The sequence below is a fragment of the Xiphias gladius genome, chromosome 15 (genome assembly GCF_016859285.1).
Source record: "Xiphias gladius isolate SHS-SW01 ecotype Sanya breed wild chromosome 15, ASM1685928v1, whole genome shotgun sequence".
In the NCBI taxonomy this organism is placed as follows: Eukaryota; Metazoa; Chordata; class Actinopteri; order Istiophoriformes; family Xiphiidae; genus Xiphias; species Xiphias gladius.
In genome coordinates this window covers 32,925,219-32,952,558 of record NC_053414.1, presented here as the reverse complement: position 1 = coordinate 32,952,558, position 27,340 = coordinate 32,925,219, and the positions used below count along the sequence as shown (strand labels likewise).

General features: G+C 38.0%; 1 protein-coding gene across 4 annotated transcripts in view; it reads right to left on the bottom strand.

The window, feature by feature from the left end:
- tenm3 (teneurin transmembrane protein 3) overlaps nucleotides 1-27,340 on the bottom strand; it is a 230,546-nt gene that overhangs the window by 59,348 nt on the left and 143,858 nt on the right. For all 4 annotated transcript variants that reach the window (XM_040145299.1, XM_040145300.1, XM_040145301.1 and 1 more), the window contains 8 exons: nucleotides 23,975-24,105; nucleotides 23,730-23,818; nucleotides 20,233-20,352; nucleotides 17,865-17,997; nucleotides 17,310-17,438; nucleotides 10,655-10,786; nucleotides 10,332-10,467; nucleotides 4,513-4,656 (listed from right to left, as the gene is read on the bottom strand). In XM_040145299.1, the coding sequence (XP_040001233.1) occupies nucleotides 4,513-4,656; nucleotides 10,332-10,467; nucleotides 10,655-10,786; nucleotides 17,310-17,438; nucleotides 17,865-17,997; nucleotides 20,233-20,352; nucleotides 23,730-23,818; nucleotides 23,975-24,105 (1,014 nt within the window). The remainder of the gene's footprint in view (nucleotides 1-4,512; nucleotides 4,657-10,331; nucleotides 10,468-10,654; nucleotides 10,787-17,309; nucleotides 17,439-17,864; nucleotides 17,998-20,232; nucleotides 20,353-23,729; nucleotides 23,819-23,974; nucleotides 24,106-27,340) is intronic.

The following is a 27,340-nucleotide window of genomic DNA, read 5'->3' as shown; positions in this document are numbered from 1 at the left end:
CACCTCCACACACACACACACACACACACACACACACACACACACACACACACACACACACACACACACACACACACACACACACACACACACACACACACACACAAACTCACTCTGTCTTTCATCCAGTCTTGTCTGAGTTGTTCAGCAGTTCAGCTCGCTACTCAGTGCTTATAGATCACACAACAGTTGTGTGTCTGTCTGTGTGTGTGTGTAAAGGTATGGACAATCCTCTGCACACGAATCCATTTGTTTGTCTTTTCCTCCCTCATTCTCTCATAATGTATGCTTTCCGAATCGCTTATAAATCCTGTTTATTTCATTTTGTCTCTGTTTCTTGGTGCCTCTCTTTCCCACAATAAATGTGAAAAATATCCACATTATGGCATTATGGTTTACATGTCATGGATTTTTGATAATTTGTGCCAATCCGCACTAACTCTTGTTGAGATCAGTGAGGTTTTAAAAATCAGTGTTGCCAAACAGAAATGTCAAATTCTACGCTTAATAATGGATATTATATTTTAGAATTTTGTTATATTATGTTATTTTGTTGTGTTATGTTATTTCATATTACAGCACTGCTCCTCTTTAACTTTACTATTAAGAACATTTAACTTTCTTTCTATGAAACTGGGCTTGAAACAAGAGATCCATACTTGATGAAAAAAAAGTCCTCAGTGTGTAATGAATGTGTTTATGTTCATTGGTTTATGTTGTTCAGTGAGTATCAGCACTCCCTTTGATTTGACACAGCTATATGAACATGAACAAAGATCAAAGTGAAAATCAATATGTAAAGTACCATAAAAAATGTGTACTCCAAACCACAAATTGATTTAACATGGACTTATATTAACTGTATTTACTTGTTCACATAGAACACTCACATTCACATCTACGAGTTACCAAAAACCGAACCTGCATGTCTTTGGACTGGTGGAGGAAGCCGGAGTACCCACGCAGGCACGGGAAGATCATGCAAACTCCACACAGAAAGGTCCCTGCTTTCTGGCAGGTTCCAACCCAGAACCTTCTTCTATATACTTGTGAAATAAATTACTAGAAACTTTTTTGTTTTGGTTGTAAAAAGTGAATACGGTTTTGTTTCACACACTTTGTAGGCATGGCTAAGGCTTAATTTGTGCCAGACCCTGGCAGATAATGATCTGGAACCTCCCAGAGTGTCACCAGCATCTACTGTATATTGTGTGACTATTTAAACATGAACGTCATAGTCCCTCTCTGTGCTCCAGGACCAGCAGATTTATAATCTAAATGCTGGACATGCATTCCAGCTGCCTCACTGCCATTTTTATATGCAGATAAATATAATGATAAAACTTAAATTTGAATATGAGTCATAAATAGTAAAGTAGCTGGTCTTCCCTATAAAACATGAAAAAACAGAACAAGAACAAGAAAAATGAAATCATTGAAGAGTATCTCACTGCTCGACTGTTAGAAGTCAACACTTACTGTAAAGGCACGTTATTTCCAGATCCAGCACATCATTAGTGAAGCTACAAACCAAACTACAAAGAAAACACTGCAGGAGTGTTTGATGGGTTCTCACTTTCACACACATGCACAGACAAGATTATTTTAACGTCCATATACTGTCAGAAAGGAACAAACACACATTGTGCGCTGCAGTGCTGCCCCTTCAAGACACAAAATCACACCCACAGAGACCAGTATGAATATAGACAGAAAGTCCCAAATCACACGTGCATTTTATACACACACACACACACACACACACACACACACACACACACACACACACACACACACACACACACACACACACACACACAAACAAACACACTCACACACACGGAATCAGGTGACAAGGTGTTGAAAGCCCAAGAGGACTGCATGGAGAGAGGGGATGAAAAGCAATGTGATGGATGGGGTGACAGATAGAGGACAGCAAGGAAGGGTAGGAGGAGGAGGAGGGGAGAAGAGGGTTTATAAAGTCAAAGTGCCTTTAAAGCTGGAAAATACATTTAGGTATGTATCTATTCTTATATTAACAAGTTCCTGAAAGGTGGGCTATCTGAATGGAACTTAATCTCTTCTCAGTCTTCAAATATAGGTGATCAATATACAGTATAGTTATATTATTTTTAAGTGTAGGGGTATATGATGTTATGTATAGTTAAAAACAAAGAGCTTACCCCGACTACAATGAAAATATAGGCCCCAAAGTGCAACCTCAATGACACAAAAGTGAGTACACCTTGACCTCTGCAACAAAAGTCAGTTCACCTGTAATCACTGCAACAAATTGTATTACACCTGTCATTTCTTATTAAGGTTAATTGCATGAACAAGGTTATAAATAACCTGTGAGCACCAAAACCATTTTTGGTTAAAAACAAATATAACTGTATTAAATGGACAGGATTTGTGATTACTTTGTATTTGTATTACTTATTACATTTTAGTGATATAGACCAGTTTTGTTGTATACTGTAGACGGCTCTGTAAACAGCAATGCATACATTAATGCATCCTTTACAAACCAGTTGATTAAAAAACAACATTAAAAATCTTTATTTGAAAAAGGACAGTGTTCTATCTACTTCACTTTCTTTTGGAAATGAATGAAGCACATTCAGACCAATCAGTTAAACCAGTCCACCACTGCTGGTCACTGCAAGCAGCTCAGAGCAATCACAGACCTCCACCACAAATAATAGGCCTCTATTGGTCAGCAGTATGCAGGATTATCACCAAAGGGTAGCTGAAAGATTCTATCGAATTGTATACGTTTGTCTTTCGCAAGCTCAGAGGCAATTAATTATAGAGTACTGAATGAGGATTCACATATTCCCATAGCTGTTAAGTCTGGTGTTTAAATATCAAATCACAAATTTTGTGACATATTGTACAACAGTGGCTCCCATACTGGGGCTGGAATAGAGAAACTTCAAGAAACAAACTAGTAGTTGGGGCAAAGTTTAACTTGCATTTTTCATTTACAAAATATGAAACTAATGAGCAACATGAAGCTGATGCTCTTGATAAAGTAACTGTATTCATTTTGTATATGTTGGTAACAAAATTGTAGTTGGCTCAGTTTACAAGTTTTCACAATAAAAAAAAAGGTAAAAAATTAAATCAATTCATGTGTCAGCAAGGGAGGTGGGGCCTTAAAAAAAAAAAAAAAAAAAAACGGCTTCCACAGAAGCACATCACAGAAAAGGTTTGGGAACCACCTTTCTACCAAAAAGTGATGGTTGAGTTTGTAAATTATTTCGGTTAATATATATATATATTTTTAATATTTTATTTATCAAGTAGGATTGCGCTACAAAAACATTGTGCATTTTTTAAAAAGGCCTACAAACTTAACAAAATAAGAAAAAAAAATTTTTTTTTGAATGAGTTTTATTTTATTTATCTGTCTACCTAAGTTTACAAGTTGTAATCAAGGAGCGACTGTGAATGTCTTGATTTCGATCTTTTGGCAGTTTGTGCATATTTACATAAATTGTTAAAACAAAGAGATTTTCACTGTAATTTCTTTCAGTTAGTTTTGTACTTTATATTCTTATATAAGTTTTATATTTAAACTTAACTTTATGTTTTTAATTTAAAAAATGTAATCTGATGTACCTTCAGGCTGGAATCTATTATATTCAGTCAACATATTTCAGCCCTGAGATTTCATTGCATTATCTAAAATCAACGTGGCAACTATATATATTATACATTTCTACATGGGCCATATTATGTTTTGTTTTTATTGTTGTTATTGTATTTATTAATTTTTTTTAATCCTTCATTGATGCAGATAGCAGTAATGCAAAGATATTATTTCTAAATTCCAAACTAGTATGCCACAAACTTGAGGATTATTAAGTTTATTAAGTGAAATTTTAGTGTAGTTTATGATGAGAAAAGGCAGAAGAGAGATTTTTGTGGTCAGTGTATGATAAGAGAAGCTGAAATTGTGCATGCGTGCATGTCCCTGTGACAGAGAGAGAGAAAGGGAGAGAGAGAGATGAAAGACTGAAAATACCAATGGGCAGCTGAAACAAATGCAAGAGGCCAACAAGGAGCTCACACTCAAATACACATACTCTTTTACTCTGGTCCGTCAACCAAAGCCTGCAAAACAACAATCAGCCTGACAACTGCTGAGATTAACATACTTTTGAACTCCTATGAGCTTTGTTCTCTCATTCTTGGACATATAATTAACAAGTGATGTGGAGAGAGGTGGGGAAGAGAGGGGGAGAGAAAGAGAGAGAGAAAGAAAGAGACAGATACAGAGAGAATATGTATGGTATTTTAAGCGTTTTCACATTTCAGTGCAAAGCAAAACTAAACCTCAACTGTCAAATATCAACTTAGAAAATATTAGTTTCAGGTAAATCCAAATAAATAATTAAATAAAATAGCATAATAAAACAGTATTATGTTTCACCATCTTGCAGTTCAGACATTATACGAGAGTTATGTGACATGTAACTGCATTTGTCATGTTATGAAACCTACCATTTTGTACATCCAGGATGTGATGTTTATCCAGGGTCCACCCTCCCATGTTGGAAGCATCAAGCTCACAGCCTTGTAAAATGGCCGTTCTCTTCTCCCACAGGATGAGGTCCAGGCAGGACTCGTATTCAAACCCCACCGACACTGTTGGACACATACAGGGCAAGGTCAGTTGTTCAACTCTTTCCTTTGACTGTGCTTAGTTCAAACCAAACCAAATAGGAAAGCTACTGTGATTTAGACCAAAGCAAACAGACAACAGGTTTGAAAACACAGTGAACTGGAGTTAACCTCATCTGTCTGCTTTTCTAAAACCCTATGAGTCCTGCTCCTGGTTCAGGAATGGCCTTCATTTTCTGGCCCAACACACACACAAACCTGCTTCGACTTTGTTCCTTGGACTGAGAAACTACTTGTCAGGCCTGTCTGCCTGTCTCTGTGATGTACAACACTGTAACGTCAAGGGTGGCACTCCTGCCAAATCAACGTGCACGGGAGCACGCTGCTCCCCCCTTGTGTTCTTCTCTCTCTCTCTTCATGTGCTCCTGATCTTGGATGATTAGTGGATGGTTAGCGGGAGGCACATGGTCTGGCTGGCCCAGACTCCGGGCATTCTTTTGTTCTTTTGGACAGGCTCCCAGACTGCCATTGTTTTGGTTAGATTTTTGTATTATTTGTAGATAAAACCATTTTTGCTTTACAAACAGACAACACACACACACACACACACACACACACACACACACACACACACACACACACACACACACACACACACACACACACACACACACACACACAAGTTGGCAGCCACAACAACTGCGTGTTTATTAAATTTAGAAAAACAAAGATCTTTAGGGGGAAGAGAAAAGGAATGAGGTGAGAGAGGAGGCAGGACAAATGTAAAAAGTGCCACACAGAATGTGGTTTATAAAAATGTAGTAATTAGTATATACTTTGTAAAGTAATAATGAAATGATAGTATATAAATATGAAATGTTTGGCTGTGTAATAATGTCATGATAGGTGCACTGGTTACCAATTATTAAGCAGGTAATTATGAGGCAATATGAAATATGAAAAATATCCCAATAGCAAGTAATTAATGGTGACTAGGTTAGTTAAAAAGGGGATTGAGGTTAAGAAATAACAGGAACTAGACTATAAAATGAGACTAAAAAATTTGCACAAGGACATTTTTGCATAAAAATCTTGATTTTACTCAATTAAGCTACACATTCATCTGCACATTAAAGGTGAAAATAGGTCACATCCTCACTACATGAATCAGACTGCCCCATGAGAAAAATCCTATTGAAAGTATATCAGTCTTGCTAAAAGAAAATAAATAATGCAATTAAATTCTGCAAAGCAAATAACAGTCCTGAACTAACAGTAAGGGATAAAGTAAAGCATCTGGAATTTAAAATTAATTCTCAATTTGCGTTTCATAGATTATTTTTCTGCATTTCACTTGGTATGATATTCATTCGTTATGATATTTATTCCTCTATTTTATTCATTGAATAATTTATCGGTAGCACAAAACTTAAACAAAACTCAGCGCATTTTTGCTCTCTGTATGTGTGTTTTTGTGTGATTACAATTATATGGAGCAGGCCATTATATCAGCAGAAAAAAAGGTAAAAGGATAGAAAAATGAAAACGCTAATTACAGGAATGGATGAAAGGCTAGTGTGTTCTGGTCTGTAATAGGTTTGCCCTAATTTAGGTTTGAATTACAGAAAAATGCTATGAGAGCATTGAGATTTAGCCAAAACTATAAAGTTGTGGTCAGGTAAACATTGAGCTGAAAACTCATTATCAAGCTTGGTAAAGCTGCGGGGAGCTGCAGATTTGGATAATAATTGTCTGCATTAAATACAGTGTCATGATAATCTCTTTATTTCTTTATTTCTCATATGCCCATGTGTGCAGAAACCCAGCAGTCAATCACTTTGGTGATGTGATTATGTATCAGCATTGCTGTAATTGCCTAAGTTTGTTTGAGTTAACCTAACGTAATGCTTGCTTTGTTTGGCGGTTCTTTGCCAAGGACCGCAGACAGAAGATATGCTTCCTCGCCTTCCATAGGACATCTTTCCTGCTGTGTCTGTTATTAATCACTGTCTGGGACCGTGAGACCATTCATTCACGATCCTTCAAAATATCTTATAGAGGTTTGTGTTGTGTTTTTATATCACATTGTGTCATGGTTACTGAAAGATTACTCAGAGAGCCTCTCCTTTAAAACAAAAAACATCCATCAGAGATCACAAGCAATCATATCTAAACCCATGATGTCCTGAAATCAAAGTCTAAAATTGTCCCAAGTCTGGCATTTAGGAAGGTAGGGCTTAAACTGTGATCTGTGGCAAACTGAATAAGTGTATATGCTTTTTTGTACAGACCTTATGCTTTACTGTATTTTGTATACTAAATGAGACCATTCCCACTCCTTCTTTGTTAAATAGCCTACAATCTCCTTTGTTTGGGATTTTAACCTAAAGAAGATATGTTTTTGCCTCCCAATTAAAACTGAAGACATGCTAACTTAAACTTTCAAATGGACCTTATGCGTTTGAGTTTTTGACACAGACCCAATTACATGTGCTTGGTGCGCAGCTGAGAATACTGGTGCTAATCAAATGTCAATGAAGCAAATATAAAACTTCTGGATTTGACTTTGAGAATTACTTGATTTTTTTACAGTTCAATGCCATGATGAATACTGAGAAAAGAGCTGATGAGCCAGTTAGAGTATACAACAAAACTGAGTACCCCCCTGATCAGTATCACTAAAATGTCAAGGAACTATAAATCCTGTCTATTTAATACAGTTTTAATTTTTTTTAGCCAAAGCCCAAGAAGAATGAAGCCAGTTAATTTGGAAAAATTGAAATCTTTGATTAATCAAACTGTTTGATTCAAATGAAATGAAGATGTTTGTAATATTTTGTGTGTCTACCTTTATTTTTGATGATAAAAACTTGTCATGCACAAATCTGTGGAGAGATGTTCTGCCTTTCTTCACAGATGATTCTTTTAAGCTGCTCTTTGCAGGAGGGGTTTTGTTGCTCTACCTTCTATTTGCCTATTGGACTCAAGTCAGGGACACACTTGGCCAGGTCATAGTTTTCACTTTTTTCTTCTTAAAAACTCTTGTATGATTTTTGCAGTGTGTTTGGGGTCATGTTGGAAAATTCCTCTCCTGCCAAACTTTTTGAGACTGGGAGTCGTCTTTTCATTCAGTATTTGGGTATATAAACTTGCATTCACTGTGTCATCTATACTGTAAATTCCATCTTTCCTACACCTTCTACATTCATGCAGCCCCATATCAGCACACTCCCACCTCCATGTTTCATGGTCAGCACTATGCAGTCACGGTGATAGTCTTGGCAGAATACGTTGCCAACATTCATCAGGCTTCTTTTCATGTTCTCGGGCAAGTTTAATCTTGCAGTTTTGTGCAGTTTGTGAGCAATGGTTTTCTTCTTAGGCGTCATCCGTAGAGGTTGTCTTCATACTATGTCCTTTGCATTGTCTTTCAGTCACTGAAACACAAATTTTCAGTAGATGCCGTTGTACCCTCTCCCATCTTTTTTTCTGTGTGAATTGTAATTAAATTTTATTTTACTTTTTTTAATGAATAAATCTCATAACAACAACAACAACAACAACAACAACAACAACAACAACAACAACAACAACAATAATAATAATAATAATAATAATAATAATAATAATAATAATAATAATTATTATTATTATTATTATTATTATTATTATTATTATCATTATTATTAAGTCCCACAGTCTGGATTCTTACTTATTCGGGCGGTTCCTTACCATGTGAAGCCATTAAACACTACCCAGGCCAAAAGTGAGAAAGCTGTGGTGTTCAAAGGTTCTTTTATAACCAAGATTAGCCTTAACTGTAAATGAAAGGTGTAATAAAAGTTGTTGCAGTGATCACAGGTGAACTGACTTTTGTTGCAATTATTGCAAGATGACACAGCTATGAATCACTGAATATTTTAGTCATATTGCACATTGTTCTTTTGTTGGGTGACTTTTTGTATACTTTACCTATTGTATATACCTCAGCAGTTTTTTTTACACAACATGAATGCATATGAAGTCAACTGAAAAATGCAGGTTAGCGCCAATAGATGCCTCCTAGTGAATTCAGCCCCCCTAACATTTGTGTCTCAGCTTTGATGTCAGCAGTGCCATACACGCTTTACAAATATTCTTGTGTTAATGCTATCTTATTACAACTTATGAACGGCAATTTCAGAAGTGTTACAAAACATAACAGTAAATTGTCTTTATGTACAACCCATTAAGCCAGGCTATCATAAGTAATAACTCACAGAAAAGTATGCCTGCTGGACTTATGGTCCCTCATAAAGGTGTCAGAGTGGTTAGCATGCCCATTATGTCCAAGCCATTTCCCTGTCAAAGTCTTTCTGCCAAACCTATTTAAAATAGCTATGGATGTCTCCAGCTTTATAGTGTTCAGAAGAAGTCAGCACAGGAGGAAAATCTCCCCTCTCCATAGTTACTGTGCACAGCATGTTGTCAAACTTTAATAGTCAGTGCAGACAAGGAGTTATTATGTGATGAATTGTTGCAATTTAATTAATGTATACATTTTATCTCCACCTGTGTCATACACCATTTCTTCTATTTTAATTATTTCCAATGATACTTTCACCTCTGGGTTACAGAAAGGGTAACAGTTATAGTGATCTGCGATTCAAGCAGCATCGTTTGCATACTTGCCAGAAGACTGGAGGACTAAAAAAACATATGAACTAGGGCTCAAATCAGAGCTGAATTATCTCTGCCCAACACCATGTTATCTTCCTTGAGAACTTTGCACAATGTAAACATAATGGTGACACCTGAGGAGATCACTATATGGTTAATATTTAATCTATGGTAGAAAAAGTGGCAGTGGCAACAGGCTCTATTAGTTTCACTTCAAAGCTTCTGCTATGGTTGTTGTTTGTTTAGAGTGTGTCATCAACCTGACTTCACATCCTGATATACTACATTGCTCCCACTGTTCATATGCTTAATTGCATTTTGAAGATATGTAGCCTTAATTTCTGATGACACACACAACTAATGTTCCAAATGAACGCAGGTACGCAGTTGAAAGCAAGTTCATCAGAGGCCTAAGGCTTCACACTAGTAGCTGTGCAGTCCAACAACAGCCTTTCACAGTACGGAAGTAGTCGATCCGTGGCTTTTTATGAAGAGGAGAGTATTACTATTTAATGTCTTTCGCCATATTGTCCAAGGAAGTCCAAGGATTCAAAAACAGTGACCTTAGTGGTGTCACAACACCACTTAACCTCCAGGCTTCTGCCCCAATTCTATCATATGAAAAACAGCACAACACAAGTTAATTGTAAGATAATAAGGGCAAGCAGTTTGTTTTGCATTTCTATTGTGTGTTGTAAAGGAAACCTGCTATTCTAATCTCTGCTGTGAGGCTTTTCACAAAAAACATTGCAGATCTCACATTACAGCAATTTAGCTGGGCTTCCCATCATGTTTAGCACTGATTTTAAAATTTTACTCTTGACAAGGAACATGGTCAGGCCTCTCTGTACTGGGATAAGTAGTGTCTGCTTCAAGATCGAATTTGAAAATTAAAGTGGATTATGCTTTAATTGTTGCTCCTTGACTTTGGAATAGTTTCCACAAAGTCTCAGAGACCAAAACACATCACATTTAAAAAAAAAAAAAAAAAAGCATATCTGTTATTTTCTGTTTATCTTTGATATTAGCGGCAAACTCACCAACTGCCTCAGATAGTCCATAGACGCGTTGGCCATAGGCATCCGTTTTGTCCCAGATAAAGGTGTAGGATAGATTTGGTTGGGCAGGGAACCATTTCTGGAAGAGACGACCCACCACCGCCACCATCAGGTGAACCTGGAGAAACAGCACCAGATACAAAAATCACAAAATGGTAGTTCAGATTAAGGTTGCAATGATATGGGGAACTGATGCTGATTAGCTGACTGAGGCTGGCAATGGTTGGCATTCTTTACTGATCTGCAGTATCATATCATAGTGGCTTTGAGGAAATTTAAAATATATTATATATTACATATCTTACCTTCATCAGGTTGAAAGGTATTGACGACTGCGTCATGGTGACTTTGAGGACTGGTTTATATCCTGCAGCTCTGGAGCTCAGGTAGATCAGGTTTAGATCACTGCCTGGTATTGAGGTCTCTTCTTGTAAAACCTGCCGAAGGATAAAATGACACAGAAAACACATCAGCACTCAACACTATTTCACTGTCTCAACTGGTGTCTGAAGCGTCATTTTTATAGAGAAAGCACTGCTGATTGGCACACTGCTTCACAGGGCCATTGGTAGTGTTTGTAGCAAGAATGCTCGGAAGAGAGAAAAACAAACATAAAACTATCCAGACCCATGACAGGTGTGCATATTTAAGACCATGGCTACTTACCAACTCAATACAATACAAACATTAAACATTATGAATGAAATTTTAAAAGACTAATGCAGCTCGTTTCGGCAGAAATCAGAGCCAAATACACAATCCTGTAGTTACGGAAGTAAAACAGATAATAGACTTGAGGTGTTCAGTTTCAAATCTGCCACTTTGCACTGTTCACTGTCAGATGACATATCATCCTCTCTGCTCTTTGATTTCTCTAGTTGTTAGAGAGAAGACAGACAGAAAAGGGAAGGGTTTATTATGAAGGTGTTTAACTGTGTTTAAGTATGCATATTATCAATGCACATATGAACAGGGAGATCAAACTTTCTTCCTGCATTGTAATCACAATACCTAAAGCCAACCAGTACAATTCGGCAAAAACTGATGAAGCTTTGCACTCGTTGTACAATTACAGTGCTTGCACCTTATTATGATGAGCTGAAATGTCACTGTTAATGTGCCAAATCATTATTAATGGTATAATTTATTTAGAAAAAGGGTATTGCTAGCTGTGAATTACGTGGTACACCAAACACACGCTCACATTCTTCCAGTCTGCTGCCTCTGGGAAGTTGTTTGTACATTTTTGTTTGTTTGCTTGTTTGTTTGTTTTAAAGATATGGCCCACTAAAATGCCAAATTTCTTGCTTGATGCCCAAGAAGAAAAGATGAAATGAGCTGCAGTAAAATGCACTAAAAGGGAGTACAGGGAGTATGAAAGGATGAGAGGCCTGAGAAGTTAACCAACAAAGTTATGTTTGAGGTAGAAAAATATGTCACAGTGAGGGATATACCCAACTCTGAACAGGACATGTTTGAGATATCACTTTGCTATCCATGAGGAAACCTCTCTTTTATAGAAATACCCTGATCACATTCACACAGTTGCACACGTTCACACCTGGAAGCTGCCCACTACAGCCACAATCTGACCTGCTGGCCACTGAAAAGCTCCAACTCACTGCCTTCCGATGGTTAGGGTGTAGCATGTTATTACACTGAAACAACTTGTGTGATTGCTGGTCAGACATGCGTGCTATGAAGTGGATGGCAGCAATGTTTGGTACAGGGCTACAGTATTAGACATGAGAAAGATTAATGATTGGCAAATATTTAATGTACTTAATAATTGGGATGAGGAGGTGAGACAGCAAGACGCATGGGGAGTTTTCTGGCACGGAACTTTGCAGTTAGAGTCTGTTAGTGCTGCAGACATGATAGACAGGGTTGTAAAGCACATGCCCATAGATGAGCAAGGAAAAGAACAATGGCAACCAGGCTTGGTAGTTGCTGGTGGAACTGGAGATATACTTTTAATTGTGTACAGATTTGAATAAAGGCACCTTTATGAGAGCGTTCTTTGAGACAACTAGGTTAGTCATAAACTTTATCTTGTAGCATACATTTTCCATTTTGGCATTTGTGCTTGTTTACCAATTAGGTTGGTGGTAACATAAGAATATATTGGTAGCACTGTTGAGCTGGCCTTTTCGAGCCAGCAGTAAGTCACCTATTTAACCGTCTTACTTTAAGTGGATGCAACTCCTCAGATATGATACTGTTTGCTGACAGTTGTTACAATGCACTGACTATTGGTGAGACTAGTGGAACCATACAGTGATGGCGGTTGGATGACTGAGCAGGCTGGCATTCAGGTGAAGTTGTCAAAACAAATCAGTTGGGCCAGCCACTGCAGGTTAACCTGAGAAAATATAATGTAGATACAGTATAAGGCCAGGTCAAGCTGTCAAGTATTTGCTCTTTGCTTGGGTGAAGATAGGATACAGGGCCACTTTAAAGGTGCATTAGGTCAGAGAAGGAAATTTTCCAATATAACTGGTAACTACCAGTAAGACTAGAGGAGATCAGTTTAAAGGTACTTTAGATCAGGGCTAGAGAATGGTATCACCTGTAATGGAACCACACAAATTTACAAGGTCATAGCCTGATACCCAAGTTGAAGTCGTTGGACATTTAACATGAATACTTGGCTTCTATAGTAATGATCACACAACTTTTAGCACATTTTACTGTGTATTGATAACACTGTTTTTTATCTTTCAAGAATTGAAATAAGTTTGTATGGAAATCAAACAATCGTAAAGTTCAGAAAAATGCTAATACGCTCAGTACCCATTAAACTGCACCAAAGTCTCAAAGTTCTGATGATCGCGCTATTCAATTGAGCATGGGAAGAGGAGCAACAGTTTTCAACAAGTTAATACTGCATCTAAATCAGTCAGATCAAATGATTTTTTTTTACCTTCAGTCAATTAATGCCTCAGTCCACTAGATGGCACCAAACAGAGGCTAGCTTAACATATAACATAAATTTGTGCCTGTTTTATTCATAATTAAATGTGCGTGTTCTGAATGCATTCACAATGACCAGAATTATATTAGGCCATTGTTTTACCATCATATAATAATGGAAAATTATGTTATAAATTTTAGAGATTGGAGAAGGAATTTTACGAACACACAGATCAAGCTAGGATTGCTGCACAAGGTGTGATTTTAAAAAAAGAGAAGCCTTATACCCGCAGCTAATACACTTCCAGTCTTGTGCAGCCGACTACTTCATGGAATTCTCCCTGCTGAGAGGAGCGCACTGCCAGAAGCTGGGAAAGAAAATGGCAGATGCAGTGTTTTCAGGGTATAATCTTCCTGAAATGTAGTAAAAAATAAAAATAAATATGCCCTAGAAATTGTAATCTGTTGGGAATTACAGTGTTAAAGTCCAAACTGAAGTCAAAGAAGAACATCTGACGAACTTGTTTGGTTTTTCCAGGTGATCCAGGGCAACTCACAACAGTGTAGGTCAGGGAGACTTTAAAAAATGTTGGTAAGGACCTCTACTGATCAGTGCATGACCAAAACACATGCCCTGGGAATCCATCAGGTCAAGCTGCTTTCGTCGCATCGATGCTGCGCAATCCTCTTCTGACCTCATTAGTGTCCAGTGTCAGCCCTTGGTGATCTGGTGGCAGTCTATCTATTTCCCTAATGTTGTTATCTCTGTCAAAACGGGCAAACAACATGTTAAGGTCCTCTGCCAGTGAAGGGTTGCTGCTTACAGTCAGGCTGTCCTTGATTTTATAATCTATGACGGCCTTGCCACATACGTTGAGGATCATTATTGTTAAAGAAACACACAAACAGGAATGATTTCAGGGAACACCAAGCTGCTGCGTCCATGCATGCCGCCATCTTGCTTTCAAAAAGAATATATATATATATATATATATATATATATATATATATATATATATATATATATATTAAAAAAGGTCCTTAGGGAATGGAATGATCCATTTGGACTGTTCCAGTGTTATATTTTTCAACTGCAGAATTGCCTTTTCATTAAGGGGGCATTTAGTGTTCATTACATATCCATTACACCCCCTTAAGACCGCCCTTTTCACTGCCCTCCTCTCTAATGGACTCAGCCCCACCAAAAGCTAAGTACCAGTTTTCCATTCACTTGCGTTTGATCTGCACACACGCATACACACACTTGCCTGACATAAATCACATACACTTTATTTCATGTTCACAATCTTTCCCTGTCGCCAGTTGACAGGCACATACACACATGCTTGTCAAATAAAAAATAATTATGTAGGGCTGGTTCAGGGTTGTAAAATATATATATATATTACATAAAAAAACACAGTTGAGTTATGTCATCTGTTTCATTTCCTCTGTGGACTGGTTAACACTAGGGTGTATGTGATAAAGAACCACACACACCCCTGCTTCTCTTTGTATTCCACTCTCAATGTCTCCTGCACACATGCAGCCAATATACCTATTTTTTCCTCCCTTTCTTTCCCTCTCTTTTACATATACACACACACACATACACATACACCTCCCAAAGAAAACATGGTGTAATGTGTAAGCAATTACAACATTCCTCCATGATGACCCTCAGATGCCCCCCAAGGGAAACGTGCTATTAAGCCTTTGGGCAATTAGAGGTAGTACCAAAGGTTGAGTACCATGTGTGTGCACATATGTGTGTGCATAACCCGCTAGTTTCCTATAAAACTCCAGAGCTGTGGTAACTCTGTGTGTGTGTTAAAATGTGTGAGTGAGTTTGTGTGTGTTTGTCTTTATCCCTGTCTGTCCAGGACCAAACCTGTTAAATGAGTTTGCGTTCAGCAGTTTCTCATATGATGAAGTCTGAAATCAAATTCCTTCAGCCTCCATCACATATCAGTGGTGTTGATAGTGCTAACGTGAATGTTATAAAGACAGTAAACAACTAAGAAATTATTATTATAATCAGTGTATAATAATAAAAAAGAGAAAAGCACAAAATACTCACATTTAAGAAATGAGCAAATGTTCGACTGATTATCAAAATAGCTGTCAATTAATTTTTCTGTCAATCAAGAAATCATTGCAGCTCTATTAAACTACAATTACCAATGCTATTTTAATGTTTTTTATTCATTTGTTTATTTTTGCGCTTTGAAGGACTGTGGCCGATAATCAACTGCTCATTTGGATTTTTTTCCCCAATTTTCGTCTTCATTTTATGTTATTGCAAGCATTGTCTAAACTGTGCTCCTTGTCAGAAGATGGAGTTTGAAAATACATTGAACTGTGTCTTTATGACCAGTTGGCCTGCCTGATCTGAATCTGAGCGGTCTTTGTTATTGGACCTCTCATTATGGTGTGTCAATAACAAACACCATGTTCGAGCATAAGTTTGTTCATATAAAACCCTAGACTTAAGATCAATGGTGGACTTAGTGGTTGCATCATCACATCTGTGGTTTTATGTCCTGGATACTTGAGTGAAGAGAGGAGCAGAGTTGTCAATTAATCACCACCTGGTGGTGAGTTGAATCAGATGGTGGATCAAATGAGGCTTCAACTCCCATCTCCAGAAGAATGTCTCATACATCCCAGGAGAGGCTGGGGACATGAAATCTGAGTGGGCCATTTTCAAAGCTTCCACTGTTGAGGTGGCTGCTCGGAGTTTCAGTCAGATGGATGTAGGTGCCTGTCCTGGTGGCAACCTGGGAGCCCATTGACGGCTTTGTTCACCAGCGTTGAACCTCATTCACCAGTTTCAAACAAAGAAAGTCTGCCTTTTGGAGTGGCCCAATCAGAGCCCAGATCTTTACCCAATAGAGATGCTGTGGAATGACCTTATGAGAGCTGCTCAAACCAGACATCCTAAGAATATGACTAAACTGAAGCAGTTCTGTCAGGAAGAATGGTCCAAATTGCCTCTTGAACGTTGTGCAGGTCTGTACCGCAGGTACAGAAAGCGCTTGTTTGAGGTTATTGCTATCAAAGGAGGTTCAACTAGTTATCAAATCCTTGCACTTACTTTTTTCACCAGCACTGTAAATGTTAAATGGGTTTAGTGGGTGTGTTATATAAAGACCCAAAATATTATGATTGTTTGTTTAACAATTACAATTGCTTGTGTGTTATTGTCACCCGAGTCTCAGGTCATCACCATTCTTCATGTTAGGGATGGTATTAGTCAGGTGATGACTAGTGCCTGGTTTTCACCAGGCATAGTATTGTCTGCCCATAGAGGTAAATTATTGTCTCATCAGACCAGAAAATCTTTTTCCTCATGCTCTCAGAGTCCTTTAAGTGCTGTTTGGCAAACTCTAAGTGAGCTGTCATATGCCTTTTACTCAAAGTTGCTTCCATCTAGCCACTCTACCATAAAGGCCTGATTGATATAGTGCTGCTGAGATGTTTGTCCTTCAGGCAGGTTCTCCCATTTCTGCAGAGGACTTCAGAGGTTCTCTTAGAGTGACCGTTGGGTTCTTGATCATTTGTGGGACCTTATATACAAGCTATGTCCAATCAATTCAGCTTGCCACAGGTGAATCAATAAGGTTGTAGACAGATTTGAAGGATAATTACAGATTCATAATTTTAAGAAACCTTAAAAACATGATGATTTTTAGGTAAGCACTGAAGTTAAAATAGGTATCTTTTTTGCTCTGATGTCTAAGTGGATTTATTTAAATTTAATTGTGATGGACATACTGTGTAAGTCACATTGTTTAAGACAAAAGAGCGTGGTTTCGCAAACTGTCAATCGGATGCAAGGAGTTAATGATGGATATATGTTTATATGTATGGAATGAGGCTGATATCTTATATATACTGTTTCTTTCTGATAACTTTAAATTACTGTGAAAAAGTTCTTCGCTGACCTCAATAACAGGGCGAGATCTTATTTTTATAAAAGTATAAATATTAGCCTTGGACATTTGTCTAAAGGTACTAAAAGGCCTCCCCCGTCGTATTTCTTACCTGTGTTTCAGGTATGATGGGGCCATCCTCAGGTAAATTTCTATAAAATGTAGATAGAGAAGAAGCAACAATGACAGGACTGGGTCTGATGAAACCACTCAGGTCACAGCTGGGAATGTCATTCTCCTCCTGAAACAGCCAGACATAACGTATGCCAGTTAGTCTTTTCATGCACTGAGTCATCAGTTCATTGACTGTCAAACACTGAATTCATTTGTCACTCTACAGCCACATTAGTCAGCCAGTGAGTCAGTGTCAGTTAAACAGTGTATATATCATGAAAAAAAAAAAATAGACCTCAGCTAGGAATGTCATCCTGCTCCATAAAGTGATCAAGTAATTATATCAATAACAAATGCAATAAATGCTTTATCAGTGAGAGGAAAACTATAAAAAATAAAAAATGAAAGCTTCGAGATGGGATTTTAAGTTACTGGAACATTTATAACTATAGTTTCAGTCAGGCAGTCACTTTTTTGCCTGCCAGTCATTAGTCCATGGCCCCGGGATCATAGAAAAATAGCTATCTAGACAGACAGCAGTGACACCACTCACCTTCTTCATGACCAGCGTGTCCATCACATAGAAGACATTCCATGGCACCCACACAGTTCTGTACTGCGTGATGAATGGAGCACGCTCAAAACTCAATGTCAGAGATGCCCCACCATTGGCCAGGAGATCGAACCTGCAGTACATCAATAACAAACAAACCAATAAATACGGAAATATGTTATATATATATATTAATATGAAAATATTTAATGATAAAAAACACTGTTGTTTCTTTTTCACTTTTTTTTCTGTGCGTGCGCCGAGTGTGTATGCAACAGGTGACAGTTGCTCCTGCTTCTTATTTTATTTCTCCAACTTGTTTAGCTTTCTTCTTTTGTCATAGTTGTTTAAATGTTTGCTAGTAATTTATTCAAGCTGCACCCTCTCTAAACATACTAGTATAGAGACTTCTGGTCTGTTTTTTCCATTGAGGAATTACTTTGTAGTGAGTGTGGTGTTATGTGTTTACATTAAGCTACACTACCAGCGCGTAGCAACTCCATGGTTGCATTGTTTACTCCAAGGACCAGCTGATACCACTGAAGCTGGCCAGCATGGCGACCAGAACAACAGATGTCCCTGCAGAAATCAGGATGACACACAGAGGATGCAGAGGAGGAAAGAAGAGATGAGGGAAGAGAGCTGGGTCAAGACAACAGAGACTGATGGAGAAGAGGAGATATAAGCTGTATCTCCCTTCTATAATCATGGGCAATGTGAGATTAATGGACAATAAGATGGAAGAACTACTGGCCCTGGTGAGGAATTGGAGGGACTTCCGTCAGTTTAGTGTTACTTTATTTGTTTCACAGAGACATGGCTACAGGAAGATACTCTGGGTCCAATCTCTACCATGGACGGATTTCTTCCATGGACAGGAATAAATCTGGGAGTGGAAAAAAGAGCGCCGGCAGGCTTGCTGCTTTTATTAACAACAGATGACACCACCCTGGTCAACTTTCAGTGAAGGAACATTTCTGCAGCCCAGACATTGAACTGTTAGCTGTGGGGCTACATTCATACTACATACCCAGAGAGTTCTCACACGCCATCTTGGCTGTTGTTTTCCTCAGCATTTAGAGAATTCAAACAGCTCTTATCATGGCTGCCACTTAGATATTTCCAGGTAATTTTACTCAGTTAGGAACCTTCTTAAGAAAAAGGACTATTCGACCATAGCTTTCATCTCCGGGACTTCAGTCACGTGACACTGGGCACACTACTTTTTCTGCACATTTACATTTGTACATTTTTGTATTCACTTAATGTGTATTTATTATTAATACTATTTTATAGTTGTTTTTCACTTTTATACTGTTTTTCTTTCCTGTTTCTGAACTGCATGTTGAGAAATTGTAACAAATCAATTTCCCTGTGAGGATCAATAAAGTTTTTCTGATTCTGATTCTGTCAGATGAAGAATAGTGTGAAAATAATTACACTATATTAAACTGTTTGCCTGATTAAAACTTTCATGACTGAGTTGTGTTAACCTTCAAACTCCTGAAGCATGTAACGGGATTTGCCTTTAAGAGCTGTACAGCAAACTGGCTTTTAAATTTTGGAAGGTGAAGTTGTAATTGGTTGATTTAAATTTGATGAATGTGGTTTTGTTTTTCTGCATTTGCATGCATTTCACTACGAATTACTGTGAGTGCATAGTATTACATATCCATATGTTGTTGGGTGTGTGTGAAAGTGTGTTTGCATGTCTTTTGTTCTCACTGTGTTACTTTGTGCATGTGTGTGTGTGTGTGTATGCCTGGTGACTTCCACTTCTACACACATCACACATCTTCAGCTGATGTGCTTGAGATTGAAGACAGAGCCTGGAGTGGATTGGGGCAGATACTATATCCTATCTATAGTATAGCACTATATATCTATCTCTCTATATATATAAAATGTGTTTACATCACGTGGCGACTCCCTTCTACTTAAACTAACTAGGGTTTATCCAAAGAGTCACTAGATTTGTCGCTAGGTGCTTTTCTGAAGAAAACTTGTTGGAAAGTCAGTAAATCCACCGACAAAGGTGCTAAATTGGCAAAACTGCCTGTAAATCACCCCCTGATGACGTGATAGAAACTGTTTGCACCAATTCATTTTGAAAAAGCTGCTTCCAATGGTGTAACTTCAGCACATAGTCAAATGGCACTCAGCTGACCAATGGTCACCTTTATCAGTCAGTCAGTCAGTCAGTCAATCATGGACATTCAAGTTTTACAGGGCTGGCACCACTGTTGCGCTCCAGCCAAGAATAAAGGAAGGGTCAGATGAAACAAGTTTTGGGGATGGATGCAAGGTACATAGAAAACAGAAGGTTACAAATATTGTGTATAAATAAAATTTATAAATAAATACACACATGCCATCCTTTCGTGTTATAGAGTATCCATGTTCAGGATAGTGAACAAACGTCACATTGACTCCAATCAGAGGTGTTCCGTCCGCTGTCAACACTTGGCCTCGAATTATCGACACCAAGCTGAAGAGAGAGAAAGATTGTAGGGAGATGGTAGAGAGAGGTTACCTTTATCAAAGATGCAGTATGCAACATTTACAAAAAAAATTACAGTATTTTCACTGTAATTAACTGAGCAAATTGAGCCATCAAGGATGGAAAAGACCCCCTGGTGTCTTTGACTTGAGTACCTGTGCTTTGGCAAAACCAGTGCTGGAAAATTGTCTTTGGCTATACATACAGTAATACACTCACGCACTTATACACACTCAGTGATGAAAAGAAAGGTTGTAGGCTCTATTACTCTTTTTGAAGGGAACTGCAGAAAATAGTGAGGATTCATTTGAAACAACCACTGTGGTGGTAACTGTGAGTTGTGAAAGTGGGAGCACTGTAATGGGACACTGATGCTACCACAGTGCTCGTATGTGTCTGTGTGTGTGTGTGTGTGTGTGTGTGTGTGTGTCTGTGTATGTGTGTGTGTTTTTCATGTGATGATGTATATGATACTTTCATACTGGTAGCTTATAGGTCTGTAAAACAAATGTCATGCTTTATTAAGTCTGACTAAAGTGTTGACATCAATCCTGTCTGTTGGGACAGAAGCTTTATCAGTCCAAAAAAGACTGATCAGTCCAAAAAAGTCAAATTATTCAGTGTACCCATGAGGAATAAACAACATCAGAACCAGTATTTAGAACATCTTTGAACTCTGAAACACCAAACAAATGAAAGAGGAGACTAATGAAATGGAGTCTGGCAGACTTTATTGCAGGTTCACAGCCTATGGAATAAAGTATTGCCAAACCACAATGGGATTATTTCTGTGGGTAGAAATATAATATAAAAATAATGATAAAACATAATTTAAAAAAAACAATATATTTATTAGGGAGGAATTCTCATGTAATTAGATAGACACTTTACTGAATGAAACACATATAATTAAAAACTGACTGGAATATGACTCCTTTATCAGTCCAACCATACAAGCAATAATAATGCTGGCTCAAGAATGTGTGATTCAATCGGTCACTAGCATCAGAGCCTCCAACTTTGTTCCACTGCAAAGCCAGCAATATCCCAAACACAATCACAATTCCATGTCCATTGAATGCAAAACTGTTATTCTGCTGCCTTATTGGTTCCAAATATACCCACTTGCTGATGTGATAGATAATGCAGTTGCGTTTCTGTTTATTAGGTTGGGAAGAGCATTTTTGCACTTGTTTTGCATTGGAGAAGCATTTGTTTCGCCACTTTCTCAGACCACCTCTTATCACAATGAAGTCATACAGGAAAAAAAAAAACGTAAGCAGTCAGAAAATCAGACAGGTTGTTGCTCCTTTCCCTTCCAGCTGATTTAATGTCCATGTAAATGTTTAACGTAACAGAGTAAACTCTGACTCATACGCATACGCATACACATATGCACCTGTGTCTTTACAGCCCTATTTCCAGGAACTTACGTTTAAACAAAGCTTAACTAAAAAAGAAAATGCGTTTTGTAGGAAACATAATCACTGCCTGGAAGACGTGCAGAGGCAATGTATTTTTTGAGTCAATGAAATACTACATTTGTTAATGGCAGCAAATTCATTCATAGGTGGTTGGCTTGGATGGCAGGCATAGAAAGTGCATAGCTTGCCACACCAAGGATCAGGGTTTGCATCCACAATCCCATCTGTGGTTAGGTTTAGGTAACAAAAGCACTATGGTTAAAGTTAGGGAAAGATGTTGGTTTGGGTTAAATGTAAATAAACAGGTTGTGTCTAAAGTCACTGTGAACTTTTTCTGTATTAAACCAGACTACGATCTTTCCCTAAACTTACCAAAATGCTGAGAGTGCCGAAACATTACTACAAAAATATTTAATAATGCTGCAGTCACTACAAGTGGATATTTTAGCGGAAAACAAATACGTTGTTGGACACAGTCAGTAACAATGTGTTTGTTACTTTTCAAATACTCATTATGTTTATAGAAAATGTATTCCAGTGGCAGTTATGTTTCCTATAAAACATATTATCTGTTGCAGTCTACTATAGAAATGTGATTTGTAGGACACAGGGTTGGCCTTTATGTGAAAGTGTATTATGAACTGCATAAAAATTAATTAATAAGTTTGTCTGAGTTTAGCTGAAGGGGTAATTAAAACATTTCTTTGTCCTTTAAGTGTAAAGCAGGGATTTTTTAAAAACCTCCAACCACCCACACACGCACACACAGACACACACCCACAAACTCAATACTGTTTTAAAATCATCTAATAAAGCATTTTTACGATAAGGTTGCAGGTCCATTCCATTATGGAAATACAGGACATTTTTATTATAGAGTTTTGGCTCTCTGCTCTTGTGAAACATTCAGGCTAGCATAAAAAATGTGACAAAAGCAGAAAAATGGCTGAACAGAATTGCCATCATTTTTCTTCCCTGTCAGTAGCCCTGCCTTTCACTCTCTATATTTTGCAGACTGCCACCCTCTCTCTCTCTTATCATATTCAATGAATGTTATGTCTGAGGCAGATGAAGGCAGGAATGGCTTTTTGCGAAGATAATTGCAGACCTTAAGTTCCTGTATTGTGATCTCACTTTTGCACCCACTTTTTCTGTTATATCCATCCAGAGAAAAGCAAACACAGCCTGCAACTGCTCATATTATGGTAAATCAAAGTGGGGTAAGCTATGACCTGCAGGAAGAAGCATTCTGAATCAAACAATCACCACTATAGATAGAAAACAATAAAAAAAGACACAAATTATCCATGATCCCACTATGATGAAAAACAACAGTGTTTGTACATAAGAACAGGAAGTAATTCGCCCCTTCTTTGAAGAACTGTGCAGAAGCCCTGGTAAGGTCATTGTTCCTCTCTCTGTACATGAAAAGCGTTTTCACACAGCAGATAACAGATGTATGGAACTGAACAAATCTGTTTCATTCTTTATACTAAGGGAAACATTACTTACATGATTAAAAAAAGAAGTTGATCTTCCTTTTGTAGTTTTGGACATCATTCCCGATGGTTATAATAACATTTGATACACCATCTTAATCACTCCATCACTAAAGTTGTATTAAAACCCCCAGTTTAACCCAGTTATCAAAACCAAACTATTATGTGAAGGCAAAGGTGAACACATCTAAAATTTCCAGAGTTGACCACTGCATTGAAAAACTGCACAGGAAATAGCTCTGCAAAATCTTTTAGGGTTTTAAAACAAACCTGTACTTTCATCCACAAATACATGTTCTAAAATGCATGATTAAACTGTGGATTTGTTGACATCTGTCAAACCAGTCATGCTCCTATAATGCTGTATGCCCATTCAGCAAAAACAAAGAAACAAAGAAACAAATAAATAAATAAAATAAAACACAGACAGAGACACGGTTACCTTCTATTGAATGGACTGTCTCCTGTGATAATATGAGTGGATTCAGGACCAACTAGGAAGTGAATGCGCTGGTAGAAAGACCTTGCAGCCTAAGGAAGATAAAAGGAAATAAGTATATAGACAGATGCTGCTTCCTGTCACTCCTCCTTGGCACCTTTTACTACACTCAAAAGTGATGTCAGTTTGTACCAGGAAATGACACTTATGTTCTTATTTTGATCTAATTTCTAGTTGGAGCTCCTTACCTTCTGAGGAGCCAATGAGGACAGAGACTGGCTGAGCATCTCCCCTGGGTCAGGTGATCCTTTGCAGTATAACTGGTTCTGACAGGATGGCTGCAAACAGCAGTCTGGATCCATACAGTCAGCCAAGCCATCTTAAACACATATACAAAGTTATTATATTCAAAAACCTGAGAAGGAAGGATTGGGCCCTGAGATGGAGGGCTAAAGTACAGATGGATTTCAAGTAGATGATACAAAAAGGATTGTCACACCAGAGACCAGAGTTCACATCCATGGTCCTCTTTGTGGTTAGATTTCGGCACAACAAGTTGATATTGTGCTGCAAGATTGGATATTTTATTGGAAAACAAATACATTGTCTGTGAACATTTTACTGATATGTTTGCTATCAATGTATTTGCGACTTGCCAAATACGTGAGTTAACAACACATCCTCATTACGTTAATAAAAATTTTAATCTGGTCGCAATTGCATTTCCTTCAAAAACATATTTTCTGTTGCAGTTTAGTTGTACAGAAACGTAATTTCTAGGAAACAGGGCTGGCCAAGAAAAATAAAGACAGAGTTAAGGAGGGAGGAAAAAGGATGAAGGGTTCCAATGTAAATGATGAGAATCAGGAATGGAATGATGAAAAAGAGGATTAGGAAGGGAAGGATAAGTGAGGGACAGGGAGCAACAGAGGAGAAGGAGAGGAGTGGAGTGGAGAGACAGATGGAGAAAGGATAGAAGGAGGTATGCAAGGTAATAAAATCCTGGCTGTCATTTGTCCCTGTTAGTTTATTTAAAAAAAGCATTGGTACATCTGGAGAACAGGTACCAGGGACTGACATTAAATACACACACACACACACACACACACACACACACACACACACACACACACACACACACACACACACACACACACACACACACACACGCGCACACACGCGCACACACACACACACACACACACACACACACACACACTGACAAAGTAAGCCCCTCCTCTGCCTGACTCTTCTCTCTTGTTTTCTTTTCTTTCTAATCTTCTTTCCTCTCCATTCTTCAGGTTAACTCACTGCTCTCATCAAACCTAGGCCTGGGTTTAGGGATTAACACTGTGGCTCAGAGCATTACTTATGGTGTGAAACGACTGATAGTTCCTGCTTTGTACTGTTAAGAAATCTTTTTAACTTTGTCCATGTTATTTTTATTTAGTTTCAAGGTTTCAGTACTTCCCCTAGAAGTTTACAACCCCTGTTGCTGTTTCAGAGCTTTTCCTTTCTCTACAGTTTCTATTTAAAAGACTGTACCAGAGCCTTTTGAACGCTGAAACTCATTTACCACACATTTATGACCCAATTCCCATTGGTGTTCAACAGCATTTCAACTCTACTGTTGTGTCGAGGTTGATACTACATGTTCAGCATTCCTTTAGCAGTCAGGGAGCTGCAGTTTGTTCTTACAGTAAGCTAACACTCAGTGCAGCTACACTACACATCAATGTGCAGCTCACAGCAGGTAGCAGCAGAGTGAACCATGGATGTTGTGGTTATGTGGTATGCACCTTAATCATTCAGCCACCAGATGGCCAAGATTCATGCTTTTCATTCCATTTAGATGTGTGTTTGTTTTTTGAGTTGTTTTTTTTTTTTTTTTCAAATAGAAAATATTTTTCAAGCATCCCTTGAATTTTGTTAACGCTGGGTTGTATTTGAAAAATGGAGACAACTGAAAAGCCTAAAAGCCGGTTGGATACTTAAAGGACCATTCCAGTGGTTGTGCAAAATCAATCCAGTGAATCCTGTGTTCTTACACCTTACATTACTGACAACCATTTCACATTGATGCAAGTGGCCCCGTTATTTTTAAATGAGTTTTTCCTAACTGCTAGGGACTCACTCGTTTCAGTTTATTACAGTACACTATCAAACTCAACTCACAGACTTGAAATTTGCTCAATATAGCTAATTAATCATAATAAAACACAAATCCACACTGGTTTTAGTTAAAGTTACTTAATTTTGAAGTTTTAATAGTGTTAAAATCGCAGAGCGATCTGTGAATCCATCACGGTTGTGCATTCACAAGTCAAAGTGTAGGTCTGATTACAGAGCCTATCCATTCAGCTGCTACAGAGCATTGCATTCAGAAGCTGTGATGTTAGGAAACTCAACAGGGAATGCAAATACTTACAAGACAAGAGGGTCGTAAAAACTTGTCATAATTTTGACTGTTGTACTGAATGATGTATGACCTGAGAGTGGAGCACAGTTTTAGCAACACAATAGCACATACTAGCACCAGCAGATATGATGATGACGAGTTCCGACGAGGGGATTACTACACTTTTTCCGGAATGACTGTTGTAGCGTATCAGTTAAAGCCAGAGTATACTGAGGAGGAAATAGTGCTGAGGTGAGCAGAGAAAGACAGGGGAAAGAAAAGAAGAGCGGACACTGCTGCTACATTATCAGATGAACCAGAACACATGCCAAACTATGCAGTCTAAAACAGAATATCTTTGCTGCCATTTGAAACTGACATTTTGGAACCACTGTTTGAGGAAGTGGAGTGAGGCGGTGATGCTCTGGAATATCAGACATGTTTGACAAGCTATTCCTCTTTCTGCGCTCCCCTCTGTCCCAGTGTGTTGGACCCATTTTGTCCAAAAAAACAACTGGAAGAGCAAGCCGTTACCAGAGGCCCTGATGGTACCCTGTCTAATAGAGTAAGTTAGTTGTTTTATTTTCACTGTTATAAACTCTAACTAACATGTAGGGATGGTGTACTTTAATTTAACCTGACTATATACAGGTCATCTTTTGTTTGAGCCAGCACAGAGTGGTGGCCTGTTACATCTCCTTGGCGTGACTTCACAAAGGAGAACATCTTGGGAGGGCTGAGAGGATAACACTTCCCCCTTATGTTGTGTTGGCTATCAGAGTAAAACATCCCTTTTCTTGTGGCACCTAATCTGGATTCAAGGATATGGATGATGCTGAACTCACAGACTGACTCTTTCATTGCAAATTAGACACTTACATTGGAGAAGATTGTAAGAATACATGTACATGTTATTAATAATCTATAGAATCCCCCCTCTGTAGTAAAAGATGTAGCATAAAGCTACATTTGATCGTAGAAGTCTTGCTTTTCTAATGAAAACACACTCTGTACTATATAATGTCATAATTCTGTTATACTGTAATCAACAGCAAGAGATCACAGTAAGAGTAAATTAATTTCCTTGCATAAAAGTAGGGATCACAACAGCTTACAATGCTACTATTTACTTTGTTTCGAAACCAAACATGCAACTGTTTGACTGTATTGAAGCAACAGGTAACCTAAAGTTTTGGGTACACAGCCAAAATTTTGT